We start from the raw sequence: 13,653 nt of genomic DNA, 5'->3' as shown, positions 1-13,653 counted from the left end.
TCAAATCAGAATTTAGCCTTATTTATGATTAATTAACTCTACCTAAATATGAGTTTTTTAAATTTCACATTTTGCTCTAGAATATGTCTATGCCAGTTCATTTGAACAGAGAATATTTAATAATCATGTTAGAAGACTCAAAAGACCTCTTAAGATGCTAGAAGGTCACAAAGGCAGTGAGAATGTTCTAAGGCTGCTGGCATATCTGTTTTCCTCCATGGAGGAGTCTTGTCTGCTTGGACTAATAGCTTTAGACAGGTAATGAAAACATTTACCAGCTCTTCCCCAAGCTGGGAAAGCTGCAATATGCTTTAACTACATATACTTCCATCTACGACATGCTTCTAGCTGCTCACTGCATAAGCTTCCTCCTACTTAGAAGAATATGAATGGCTAACAAGGTAAGAATGGTCACTGGTAACACAACTTGTGACATGTGCAATGTAAAAGCAGTATCTATGGATCAGAACATGACTAAGAAAATTTTCATCTTCAAACAGAGCATCACTGTCGGAACAATGCTCAAAACCCATTCCCCAAGGCACTGACCTTCCAGTGAGAGCAGCTCTGGCCCTCACACAGTGTGGGACTGGGGCAGGGAAGGGAAGTCAAGGCACATTTTGCTGCTGGCCTTGTGACTTTGAGCTAGCTATCCAAACTTGTTAAGCCTTTAGAGGCCGGTTGAAGATGCAATCAACATATCACCAGACTCAAATACTGGGGACTCAGCATTGTAAGGGTCAAAAATGTGCGGCCATTCTGAGTTTCAGATGTTCCTGGGAGTGTCTCTTCTAGGGGAACTGCTGTGCAATGGCAAAAAACAAACAAATTTTACCACCCTGTGTCCCTCCAGGCCTGCGATAAGGAGTCTTACAAGATTTGCTTCCTATACTGAGTTGTAGAAACACTTCATATGGAGACAGCCTGGTTCATGCTAAGTGGGAGGAGTATCTTAAGGTCTTAGCATCTGGGTATTTTAGATAGGATGTTTCCTGGTACACGGGGATACTTCCTCCATACTTTTCTTTTGCAACTTTATACAATTTCTATATAGGTCAAAGAACAATTTAAGGGAGTTGTACTATTGACCTACGTGCAGTTTCCTGGTTATAAAAGAGAAAATAAGTTTGACTTAGGGTGGGATTTTAGCTTCAGATTAACTGCTAGCATCCTGCAAAACCTGGAGCCAGCTACTTATTGTTCTCTGTTAGTTCAAACCACAGACTTAATTTGCTTTAGTTGCCAATCAATGACTACAGCTGACATCTTACTTTGATCTACTATATTATAAAGATGACAAGTCTTAGCTAATTGAAATTTCTGTCAAAATAAAGCTCAGTCTACTGAGAAGATCCTAAAGTCCAAGGATGAATTACGCATGATATTTCATCTATAAACACAAATTTGTGTATGGCTTTGGAGTGGTTGGGTCATATTAAGTTCTGAGTGGAAAGATGGTAGGCTCTGCATTATAAACCAACCACCCAATGGCATTTCAGTTTTCCAATGTTCTGTTGAACATTGCACTGTGTAAATTTTATTTGTTCTCATTAAACTAAATTTGTAAACAAGCAGTACCAAGTCTTGGATTAGAAAAGGTTTCACCGTAACTGATCTCCGTTGCACTTGCCTGCCCTGGAGTGGTCCTGGGATGTCTTCCGGTGCCGGCTTCCTTCCACTCTCTTCCTCTGGTCTTCTAATGGAAGAGGAGAAAAACAGGTCACTGACTTTATCATGTCAAACTACTAACATGTGAGCATGCCAACCTGACCTAGTACCTCTGAGTGACTGGTGTAGGATTTGAAACACATTGATCACGTCATTCCAGCCTCCGTTTTAGATCGAGTTTCAGAAAAAGAACATGACAAAACCACTTCAACCCACTTTTGGTTAGATACTCAATATGACCTGAATCTGTAGTAAGAACTATTTACAGATTCAAATCAGTGTTATGTAAGACTCTTTACAGACAGAACTGAAACTTCAAAGTTCTTCCCCTCATTTCAAAATCCTCTAATTATAAAGTTCCTTCAACCCAAGACAAACACCAATTTTCACCTCAGTAGAAGCTACATGTGACATCCTGGAGTCTAGACGTGTCTCTGAAAGAGGGAAACCAGAGCCACCAGTTTCAAAACAGGCTGGACACGTTGAGCAGGGTGGCTTCTGTCCCACACACTCACCTCTGACTGTTCTCTAGCATCTTCATCGCCTCTTTCAAGTTTTTCCCCATTTCAGCTAAGGTAGGGTCTGCTATCTGGAAAACAATCCAAAGTAAAGCAAATTTGGACACTCCTCTATTACTTGGACAACATAATTCACCAAAAACTCAAATGCAAGTCCACTTTCTTCTACACTGATTACAAAATACTAAATATAAAAGTGTCTAATAGTACAAAAGTATAAAACAAAAAAAAGCTACAAAAGAGTGTAACAGAAAAAAGTCTTCCTTCTTCCCAAAATGACAGGCATGCGCCACACAGCCCAACTATCAAGTAAAAAAGGAACCTCAAACTGCTAGTCTGAACACCTCTGCTTTTTAGTTGTCTCTAGCTACCAACTCAATTACAATTCAGTATTTCCAAGAATCCTTCATGGGGAAAACCACTTTCACATCTTCATATTCTAAGGACACTGACGCCTTTTTTTGGTGGTTATTGTTGTTGTTTTGTTTTTAGAACCCCAAATCTGGACTTGATGCCTGACAAAAATGGTTGCATTCATGGGGCTATGGGACAGAGCATATTAGCCATTCGAATAGGCAACTGCTGTCTACCCACCTGAATCCTTACACCCTTTACTGAGAACTGGGTTACGGGTGCTCTTTCTAGCACAGAGAGTTCCCCAAATACATTGTGAAGGCAGGTTTCACTGCGTTTCTCTTACTAAGCAAGGAACCCAAATTGCACAAGCAACATGATTGATAAACACTAGAATCACATGCAGCCTCATCATCCCCCATCCGAATCCTGCTCATGGACTACACTGGTGGAGTCTCCATTGTTCTTAGTCCAATACTTTTTGGGGGGTAAGCCAAAAGGCAGGAGTGGACAGGAAGGGAAAGGAGCATTTGCAGGTAAATTTGAGTAATTCAAACGTGCATAAATGCTGACCCTCACAGCACACATGCTTGTTGCAGTAACTGAATGATCTAAAATATGAAGTGCTATCCAGTTGAAGGATAAGTTCTAAAATAAGTTGTGTTTATCAATTCATTGCTTAAAAGTAAAAGCCATGCCTACATAAGTATCTACAAGGGAAGCCACTGCTGACTCTTCCCATTCACATCCTCAGTACCTGTCACCGTGTCAGGCAAGGTGGCCTTATGATTACTGTTACCGCACAACAACACGGCAACAGCCAGACACAAATGTGGATGAATGAAGAGTTGAACTGTACCACAGTACCTCTGGTTCACTAGGTGGATGGTGACATGATCTTCTATGTCAGCTTCTTAGAAAGATCACTAATTTCTATCCTTTAGTACCAAGCACAGGGTCTGTTGCAGAGTAAGTACTTAGGCAGACATATTAGCATTAACACTTACACTATAATACAGACATTATGCTCACGAATCTCCTCATAGGCCTCACTTCCTAATTATCACTATGGAACCAGTACTCTTAACATTAGGCAATACTGATTCTCAAATTTGTTAAGGAAGCAAATGAAGCAACATACTCAGAAAGCTCTGTACTCAAAAAAAAATAAATCACAATTAGAACTCGGGCTGAATGTTAAAGTTACGTTTGGGTGAGTAATATTTTCACAAGGTAAAGCAAACAAACAAATGAGCCAGGTGCTGGTGGCTCACACCTGTAATCCTAGCTACTGGGGGGGGGGGGGTGGCGGGGGGAGAAGCAGGAGAAGGGGGCTGAGATCTGAGGATCATGGTTCAAAGCTAGCCCAGGCAGGAAAGTCAGTGAGACTCTCTCCAACTAACCATCAGAAAACCAGAAGTTGGTGCTGTGGCTCAAATTGGTAGAGTACTAGCCTTGAGTGAAAAAGCTTGGGGACAGTGCCAAGGCCCTGAGTTTAAGTCCCATGGCCAACAAAACAAAAACAAAAACAAACAACAAAAAACACCCCACCAAAGTGTCTCCCTTCAGGGAACTTTTCATTGTACAACAGTCTTAACTGGATAACCATAAAGCTCTCATCTACCCCGGGACACTTTTAAGAACCAAAGGGGCACTAGTGTAATAATTAACCCAGAACCAAAGGTATAAACTGGGATGGTCCTGGGCAAACCCGGATGTACCGTTACGCTGCCCTTAACGGAGATGTTTACTTCAGTTCTTAAACCTCATTCCATTTCCACAGGGGCTCTGAGCAAGCTCTGACTGGAATAAAAACAACACACTATTCTTTGGTCTCGGCGGCAGAGGCAAGATGACGAAGGGAACGTCATCCTTTGGAAAGCATCGCAATAAGACGCACACGTTGTGCTGCTGCTGCGGTTCCAAGGCCTGCCACCTTCAGAAGGTGACACGTACCAAATGTGGCTAGCCTGCAAAACGCAAGAGAAAGTGTAACTGGAGTGCCAAGGCTAAGAGACGAACTACTACCAATACTGCCGGGACAGGTGGGATGAGGCACCGAAAAATGGTCTATGGCAGATTCAGGCATGGATCCTGTGAAGGAACAACACCTAAACCCAAGAGAGCAGCTGTTGCAGCGTCGGTTCATCTTGAGAATTTAAAAGATTAGCCATACAATAAACGTTCTGGTTTAAAACAAACAAACAAAAAAGACAACACACTAGAGTTTGGAGCAGTCCATGGCTGGCAGTGCCCGCCTTGGTGCTTGGTGCTCGACGCTCAGCACCTGACAATTCCCGGGTGGCTCCCACAGACTTCCTATTCCACCTGTGAATATGTTTCTGTAGGGCCTTCTAGAAACAATTCCGAGAAAAGGTCCCTTTATCACAGAGCACTCACTCAATAACTTCCAAGCCGGCCCCACGCCGCCTGAAGCCAGCTGGCATTTGGCCGGCTTCCTTTCCATTCCTTTTCTCACTGAGGAAGCAGAGCATCACAACATACACAACGTGGTGTTTTAAATGGCTTCTCTAGGCAGAGATATAACTTAAGCCTTAAAAAGGCTTGTAGCAATCAGACCCTTAAGAAACAAAATCCTACAACCAAGTATCTATAAAGTATGAACCCGAGAATGCCTACAGAGGTTTCATTCTTTTCTCTGAGACAGGAGTCCTGCTATGTAGCCCAGGATGGCCCCAAAGTCCAGATCCTCTTGACCACTGCCTCGAGTGCTGGGATTACAGGCGTGCACCACCACACCTGACCACATACATGTTTTCTAATCACAAAACTAATAATTACTGCTGAGAATTCAGAAGCAGTAATACTCATTAGGCATAAATGACATTTCAGCTAGTTGATTCTGTGTATAACTAAGTGGATTCAGTATTCTGCTACAGGTACATATAACGGATGCGTGGTAGAACATAACTCAATTTCAAGGCTCCTAAAGAGAACCATTCAATCGTATACTCATTGTCACAGACAAGAGATTTTAAAAGACACTTCATTTGGTAAAACAAGCCTACTCTTCATCCCTGCAGGGCATTTAAAAATTCATTTTATACTGCATGATTTTCATCACTGTCAGCCAGTATGGGATAGCAAAATACTCTGTCACTATCAGAAGGATTGCAAGGTAAGGTAGTAAAGGAAATCAGAGAGCAATTTGCAATTTTATTTTAGCTAGTCCTGGGGCTTAAACTCAGGGCCTGGGCACTGTCTCTGAGCTTCTTTTGCTCAAGGCTAGTAATCTACCACTTGAGCCACAGTGCCACTAATGGCCTTTTCTGTTTATGTGGTACTGAGGAATGGAACCCAGGGCTTTATGCATGCTAAGCAAGCACTCAACCACTAAGCCACCTTCCTGACCCTTTAAAGTCATTCTTTTTTTTTTTTTTTTTTGTAAAGTCATTCTTAAAAGAAAGTATTAAGGGGTTAGGAAGGTGGCTCAGTGGTAGAATGCTTACCTCGCATGCATGAGGCCCTGGGTTAGATGCCTCAGCACCACAGCTGGAAGTGGCACTGTAGCTCAAGTGGTAGAGTGCTAGCTAGCCTTGAGTTGCAGAGCTGAGGGGCAGCACTCAGCCCCACGACTGAAGGGGGTGGGGGCAGAAAGTATTAAGCAAATGATAGAGTAGGCAGTATATTCGTGACAAAATTCACAGAGAAGGTTTGTGAATCACTGCAGTATGAGAAATACAGAGCTTGGGCTGCTTAGCATATGCAAGGCTCTGGGTTCAGTTCCCAGGACTGTAAAAGCACTAAATCTTTCAAGAAAAGCAGTTTCTAGAAAAGCAGCTTCTAGAAGGAGGTACAAGGGGAAAGAAAGCCTAAAATTTAATTAAAAAAACAAACAAACACATAAAAGCTGGGTGCCCATAACTTACTCGTACTATTCAGGAGGCTGAGATCTGAGGATCACAATTCAAAGCCAGCCCAGTCAGGAAAGTCTGAGAGACTCCTATATCCAATTAACACCAAAAGGCCTGGTTCAATTGATAGAGCACTAACCTTCAGCACAAAAGCTCAGTGCCCAGGCTTTGAGTTCATGCCCTAGGACTGGCACACACACACACACACAACCTACATAAATCATAACATTCATCAATAACAGAAGTATAGGAGTTTAGGGTATAGATCAGGGGCATGGAATCACCCTCCAGTGCCGTAAGACTTAGTATGCAATGAAGTGCACTTTCAGGGAAGGAATGCTCAGTTTGGACACAAGAGCTGGGTACTGTGAGTGCTGTTTCCAAGCTAATTCTTTGTTGTTGTTGTTCAGCTGCAGGGTTAGACCTCAGGGCCTGAGCCTGGTGCCTGAGCTCTTTGGTTCAAGGCTAGCACTCTGCTACTTTCAGTCACGTCACTTCTGGTTTTCTGGTGGTTAATTGGAGTAAGAGTCTCATGGACTTTCCTGCCCCATCTGGGCTTTGAACTGTAATTCTCAGATCTCAGCACCCAGTTTCCACTGTAGTTCTTAGAGGTACAAAAATCACTACTTTAATCCCAAATTGCTGTTTCTGATATACTGACTACCTTGTCCTCACAGCTTTCCAAACAAGGTCAGTCCTGGATAGTGATAACCACTTGCTTCTCCACTTACATTTTATGTTATTTTCCTTCTAGGTGAAAACAACCCCTGCTGCCCAGCATGAAACAAGTACCCAAAATACCCCATGTCCACTCCATCTGAGAAGCAGCAGGAGAGCAGCACAGCAATGGGCACCCCAGAACACTATAGCTCCTATGGGTCAATGGTAACACAGGACAGGAGTTCTCCAGGCTGATAACTTACAAAACTCGCTTGCTTAACTTTGTTGGACTCTCAATGTTTATATATTTATTTTTGCCTGATTTCAACAGTTTTAATTAAGAACCAGGTACCTGGGCTGGAAATATGGCTTAGGGGTACAGTGCTTGCTTGCCTGGCATGCATGAAGCCCTGGCTTCAATTCCTTAGTACCACATAAACAGAAAAAAGCCAGAAGTGGTGCTGTGGCTCAAGTGGCAGAGTGCTAGCCTTGAGCAAGAGAAGCTCCGAGACAGTGCCCAGGCCCTGAGTTTAAGCCCCAGGACTGGGAAGAGAAAAAAAAAAAAAAAAAAAAGAACCAGCTACTTTTTGCCTCCCTCCATCTTCTAAGGTTTAGGTGTTTGCTGAAAGGCTTCTTTTTTAACTCTAATGGAGGATATGTTGAGTGTGTGTGGGACATGAAGATATTCAGTAAAAACTAGCTCATTAGAGCCTGATCTTCCCAGTTGATAGGAAAATTTTTTTAAATATCCAAATAAACATTTATTGCTATGCAAGTAAATTGGGTTTTGTACTTTCAAGTGTCAGAGACAGGTCTGTCCACAGTTAGAAAGTCATCTTTTTTTTTGGGGGGGGGAGGGGGAGTCCGGTCGTGGGGCTTGAACTCTGGGCTTGGGCGCTGTCCCTCAGCTCTTCAGCTCAAGGCTAGCGCTCTACCACTTGAGCCACAGCGCCACTTCCAGTTTTTTTCTTTTTGCTTATGTGGTGCTGAGGAATCGAACCCAGGGCCTCAGGCATGCAAGGCAAGCGCTCTACCACTGAGCCATCTTCCCAGCCCCCAGGAAGTCATGTTAAACTCCCTACAGGACACTTCTATTATATATCGCATAGGATTCACCTTTTCTCCTATTTTTCCTCCACCTATCCCTCCTTCCCTGATAGGAAAGCTTTTGTATTCCATGTGACAATTAGAATCTAACCTTGCAAATTCCCACAGAAGAGGCAGCAAAGAGCAAAAGGGGACCCTCATTTGACACTCAGTAGTCCCTGAGTAGGGTACTGGGTAGGAGGGTAGGCAGGGAAACTCCTAGCAGATGTCAAATCTCACTCGCAGTGTGCTATGTGGAGGGAAAGGCTTCCATCACTTGTCATAGAAGCAGGTTGCAAACACTAGAGATCCAAGTTCAAAAAAACACCTTCCTAAAAGCCATTGCTTCTAGAATCCATTCACTTTACCATTATACCATGAGCAAGCACTTCTAAACACCCCCTCCCCACCTTACCTCCCCCACGCAGGAAAACTTCTAAGTCTTTCTAGTTTATCTGGAACCGCATATTTATTCTAGAAAAAAATTAAATTGTTTAAAGCATGCCATAGCAATTAAATAGCATAACTTCCTCAGAAAATCTACTTTAAAGTGTTCCTAGAATTTACCAAAGGACAAATCAGAAATATAACTATTATCCTTGTGCGAGTGAGTTTGACCTGCTCCACAGTATGCATGTATGGAAATGTCACAATGAACCTTAATGCTAATTAAAAATAATTTTAAAAAGAAAAAAAAGAATATATTATTCTTATCCACACTATTATATACAATCATGGAGGATTGAGGTTCGAAGCCTTAATTCTGAGGAAACACCATCCATTCCTGTTTTTTTTGTTTTTTTTTTTGGTCAGTCGTGGGGCCTGAACTCTGGGCCTGGCACTGTCCCTCAGCTCTTCAGCTCAAGGCTAGACTCTACCACTTGAGTCAAAGCACCACTTCCAGCTTTTTCTACTTATGTGGTGCTGAGGAATGGAACCCAGGGCTCTACCACTGAGCTACCTTCCCAGCCCTTCTGCGTGTCTTGAGACTTTTAAGGTTGAGCTGTGCAAAGGTGCCAATATTCAACTGTTAGCAACTTCAAAGCTTTGCTTTGATGTTTCTGGTTTTCTGCAATTGGAAAAGGATTATATGAAAATCTTACCCTTCTCTCAGTCATTTCTAACTCAGAATGCATTGCCACCTAAATGAAAAATAACATTTGCAGCAAAGCAAAACCCAGAAATACTATTATTAAATTAAACCAAAATAACTTTTTTTTCTTTGCGCCAGTCCTGGGGCTTGCACTGTCCCAGAGCTGCTTCTGCTCCAGGCTAGCACTCTACCACTTGAGCCACACCACCACTTCCAGCTTTTTCTGTTTATATGGCAGTGAGGAACTGAACCCAGGGCTTCATGCATGCTAAGCCAGCACTCTACCACTAAGGCACCTTCCCAGTCCTATGAAATACTTTTATGTCATGGTCCTTGAATGTTGCTAGAAGAGAAGGAACTTCAGCTAGATACGTGATTTAACTTCCCAGGATGCAATGGGCTTTTCTGTCTCTTGATTTATATATGTATTTAATTTTATTATTTATTTATTATTTTTGTCGGTCGTGGGGCTTGAACTCTAGGCCTGGATGCTGTCCCTGAGCTCTTCAGCTCAAGGCTAGCACTCTACTACTTGAGCCACAGAGCCACTTCTGGCTTTTTTCTGTTTATGTGGTGCTGAGGAATCGAACCCAGAGCCTCATGCATGGGAGGCAAGCACTCTACCACTGAGCCACCTTCCCAGCCCCTCTTGATTTATATTGTAATAGCAACATTATGAGACACAATTACCATGTAAAGTAAAACTCTACATCACTTTTACAATTAAGGCAAGCTCTAGAAAAGCATAATTCTGAGTTACAAATTTTCTCTTAAGAATCTCTTCAGGCCAGGTGTGATGGGGAACACTGTGATTCCAGCAAGCAAGAGCCTGAGGCAGGAGTACCGAGTCTGAGGCCAGCCTGGGCCTCACAGCAAGGCACTGTTTCAACAAGTAAAAGGAAGAGAAAAAAAAAAATCTCTTCCACAAAATCTTTACTGGTCACCCACTCCATGGACTCCCTGCTTGTTTCCCATCTCTACGCTAGGTTTTATGTTTTTTTGAGGTTTGGGGGTTTGAACTCAGGGCCTTGCACTTATTAGGTATTCTACTTCTGACTGACAGTCTTCTTTTGCAATGGTCATTCTGAGTTAGGGGTTTCACTTTCTGCCCAGGTCTGCACATAGATCTTCATCTTCCTAGTTCATGTTCCCCTTGGTAGCTGGGGATGACAGGCACACACCACCATGCCTAGCTATTGGTTGAGAAGTGGTCTTGCATATTTTTTGCCCAGGTTGGCCTGGAACTGTGATCCTCCTATTTTATTCTTAGCCTTCTGAATAGCTAGGGTTACAAGTGTGAACTACTATAGGAGCTTTTACCCCTCCTTGCCACATAGTATTTGTCTAAATATGTATTGTATTCTCTTTAGCAGCCCATAACCCCAAGAGGAATCACATCTTATTCACCTTGTGTATTGTGCAGCACTCAGCACTAGGTTTTGTCTTTAGTTGGCCTTTGACAAAAAATAAAAATAAAAAAACCATATAAATCAAAACTGGTTTCTGCTTGTAGGTAAAGCCAGTTTATACTAAACTTCAGAAACTCCTGATATTTATAACTGGAACTCTTAGAACGCAACAGTAGCTTTGCTACTGACCACTGCCCCAAATTTTGAGTAATCACCTAGGCCAAACATTTTTAGGAGCAGAAACTTTGTAGCATGGCAAGTCCCATCAGACCTCTTTGCCACTTAGCACTGGGTAATCCCTAGTGCAGTCCTCCTCACCCAACCAGTATGAAGACCCCTCATTTCATGATGAGGCAAAGACCAGCTTTAACTGAAAGCTACAATCACAGCCATCAGCTCCACACAGGAGTCCTCCCATTCCATGTATGAGCAGCTCTGCAAAGCACACACAGAAACCCATCATTTCAGGTTGGGCTAACAGGGTTCTAAACTGCTTTTTAAAGCAGGGAGAGCAGTTCTGCGGTCCTCATTGCCAAGTAATCATCAGGAAGTTCCACTCCTGTTGTTCTTCCTCCTTAAAAACTTCAGGCTTTTCAATACGGTGATAAAGGTGTGAGTAGTGTTTAAATCAAAAAAAGAGTGAAAGATGCATTGTTCAGGAGTAAGAATTAGATGCTGTGAGCAAATTAAACTCCACAGCTGTCCCGCAGAACTTTTTCTGGTGATGGAAATGATCTAGAACTGTCTTGACCAGTAGGGCAGTCATAACCACATGCAGCTTTTCCACACTTGGAACATCGCTAGTTTGAATAAGAAAATGAATTGCGGGCTGGGAAGGTGGCTCAGTGGTAGAGCGCTTGCCTTGCATGCATGAGGCCATGGGTTCAATTCCTCAGCACCACATACACAGAAAAAGCTGGAAGTGGTGCTGTGGCTCAAGTGGTAGAGCGCTCGCCTTGAGCTGAAGAGCTGAGGGACAGCGCCCAGGCCCAGATTTCAAGCCCCATGACCGACCAAAAAAAAAAAGAATTGCAAGTGTTATTTAATCATAATTAATCTAGATTTAAGTCAGTAAATATTGCTAGTGTCTCTTGAATTGTACAGTGCAGCTCTAGATTCTCTAAGTAATTTCCAAACAGAGACAATTCCCAATTCCTCCCACTCCCAGGAGGCAACTGCCTCCATCTGGGGCAATGCCAGTGTTGCTGGCATGGAGGATGGGATGGATGGAAGGTCAGGCATGCTGTTAAGTGCTTCAGTGCACAGAACTGTGCCTCACCTCCTCCATGACAGCCAGTTATCTGGCCAATGTCAGGAGTGTGAAGCTGAAACCCTCAGCTCTCAGTGTGCTCAAGGATGCAATGAAAGTAAACACAAAACACATTTCAGGCTGGGGGCATGGCTCAAGCAGTAGAATGCTTGCCTGGCAAGTGCAAGGCTCTGAGTTCAATCCCCAAGTGCCCCCCAAAATCAAAACAAACAAAAAATAAGAGTAGACCCTGCCTAAATACAATACACAGGAAGAATAAGAATTTTAAGCAACTGAAAAAACTTTAAAATAGCAAGTTTTAGTGAAAGGTGTAGGCATGTAAGAGGTAAATAAGGCCATCCGCAATTACTTTGTGGCATTTTGTACTTGAATTTATGAGACTATTCCCCAGCAGTCTCCTAGTATAGTATTAGGGGGCTCAAACATCTATTTTTTACTCCGCTAGTTTGAATTCCTTGTCCCCTTAATTAACCTAGCTGCTTTTTTTTTTTTTTTTTTTGAGGCCCTGGGTTTGATTCCTCAGCACCACATAAGCAAAAAGAAAAAAGCCGGAAGTGGTGCTGTGGCTCAAGTGCTAGAGCGCTAGCCTTGAGCTGAAGAGCTGAGGACAGTGCCCAGGCTCAGTGTTCAGGCCCCATGACCCCCCAAAAAGAAAAAGGTACAGCATTACGTTTGGACCAAAGGAAAGGAGAAGAGTGATTCTATTAAATGACGAACACATATTACATCTTGAAGAGATGTTGGAATTTTAGAGGACAACTATCAAATAACATTGTGGTTTCTGTAGCCACATCAATTATGCATGATCAGTTTAAATGGGATCATTCAGAACTGCTCAAATAGCTCTCAAATTTATACCAGCAATGTAGAACTTTGCCCAGTGTCATAGCCTATTCATCATGATACAATCCAATGTTTTGCTTTGACTCAAATTATTTTCAGAATACAATCATCCAAACACATATCATAGCAATCCTATAAAGTTCTCTATGACTGCATGAAATATAAAAATAAGAGCCCTAGCCTTAAAAAAAAAAAAAAAAAGGCACATTCACAATTTTCACAGTGGCCTAAAGCAGAGACTTTCAGTCCATGTGTTCTGAATTCCTGAAAATTCACTGCAGTTTTGGTGACTGCTCCAGCCTTAAGCATTTAAGAGTTACAGTACCTTTTCAGATCTTCATTTTAAAGGTTTAGGATCCTTTATTATCAATTAGAATTTAAGGAACAACCACTGTAATCTACTAGTCAAATGTCAGGAAAGTAACATTTAAAGTAGGATGTCTACCCACTCTGTTTTGCAGATTTTCCTATACAGAACTATTCTTGGAAGAATGATCACCCCAGTTCTCTTAGGTTTTTAACTGAACGACACAAAGCCCACCCCTACTTCTTATGAAATTAGAAACAACACTGAAAGGACACTTTTTTTGCGGGGGGGGGGGGGGGGGGGGGGGAGGGTTATCCGGTCATGGGGCCTGAACACTGGGCCTGGGCGCTGTCCCTCAGCTCTTCAGCTCAAGGCTAGTGCTCTACCACTTGAGCCACAGCGCCACTTCCGGCTTTTTTCTTTTTGCTTATGTGGTGCTGAGGAATCAAACCCAGGGCCTCAGGCATGCAAGGCAAGCGCTCTACCACTGAGCCAGCTTCCCAGCCCATGAAGGGGGACTTTTATAAATCATTTGTATTCAATAACTGGTGTCATACACCCGATCTTAAC

At 42.7% G+C, this 13,653-nt stretch overlaps 1 protein-coding gene and 1 pseudogene across 5 annotated transcripts in view; one reads left to right on the top strand and one right to left on the bottom strand.

The window, feature by feature from the left end:
• Positions 1–13,653, bottom strand: part of LOC138825609 (pyridoxal-dependent decarboxylase domain-containing protein 1) — a 42,347-nt gene that overhangs the window by 26,490 nt on the left and 2,204 nt on the right. For all 5 annotated transcript variants that reach the window (XM_070020305.1, XM_070020304.1, XM_070020307.1 and 2 more), the window contains exons 2-3: positions 2,184–2,257; positions 1,631–1,696 (exon numbers count right to left, since the gene is read on the bottom strand). In XM_070020305.1, the coding sequence (XP_069876406.1) occupies positions 1,631–1,696; positions 2,184–2,257 (140 nt within the window). The remainder of the gene's footprint in view (positions 1–1,630; positions 1,697–2,183; positions 2,258–13,653) is intronic.
• LOC138825536 (large ribosomal subunit protein eL37 pseudogene) lies at positions 4,363–4,710 on the top strand (annotated as a pseudogene).

Source organism: Dipodomys merriami, unplaced genomic scaffold (assembly GCF_024711535.1).
Source record: "Dipodomys merriami isolate MVZ:Mamm:240054 unplaced genomic scaffold, mDipMer1.0.p SCAF_138, whole genome shotgun sequence".
Classification (NCBI taxonomy): domain Eukaryota; kingdom Metazoa; phylum Chordata; class Mammalia; order Rodentia; family Heteromyidae; genus Dipodomys; species Dipodomys merriami.
The sequence above is the reverse complement of the archived record's forward strand: the minus strand, read 5'-3'. Positions and strand labels throughout refer to the sequence as shown.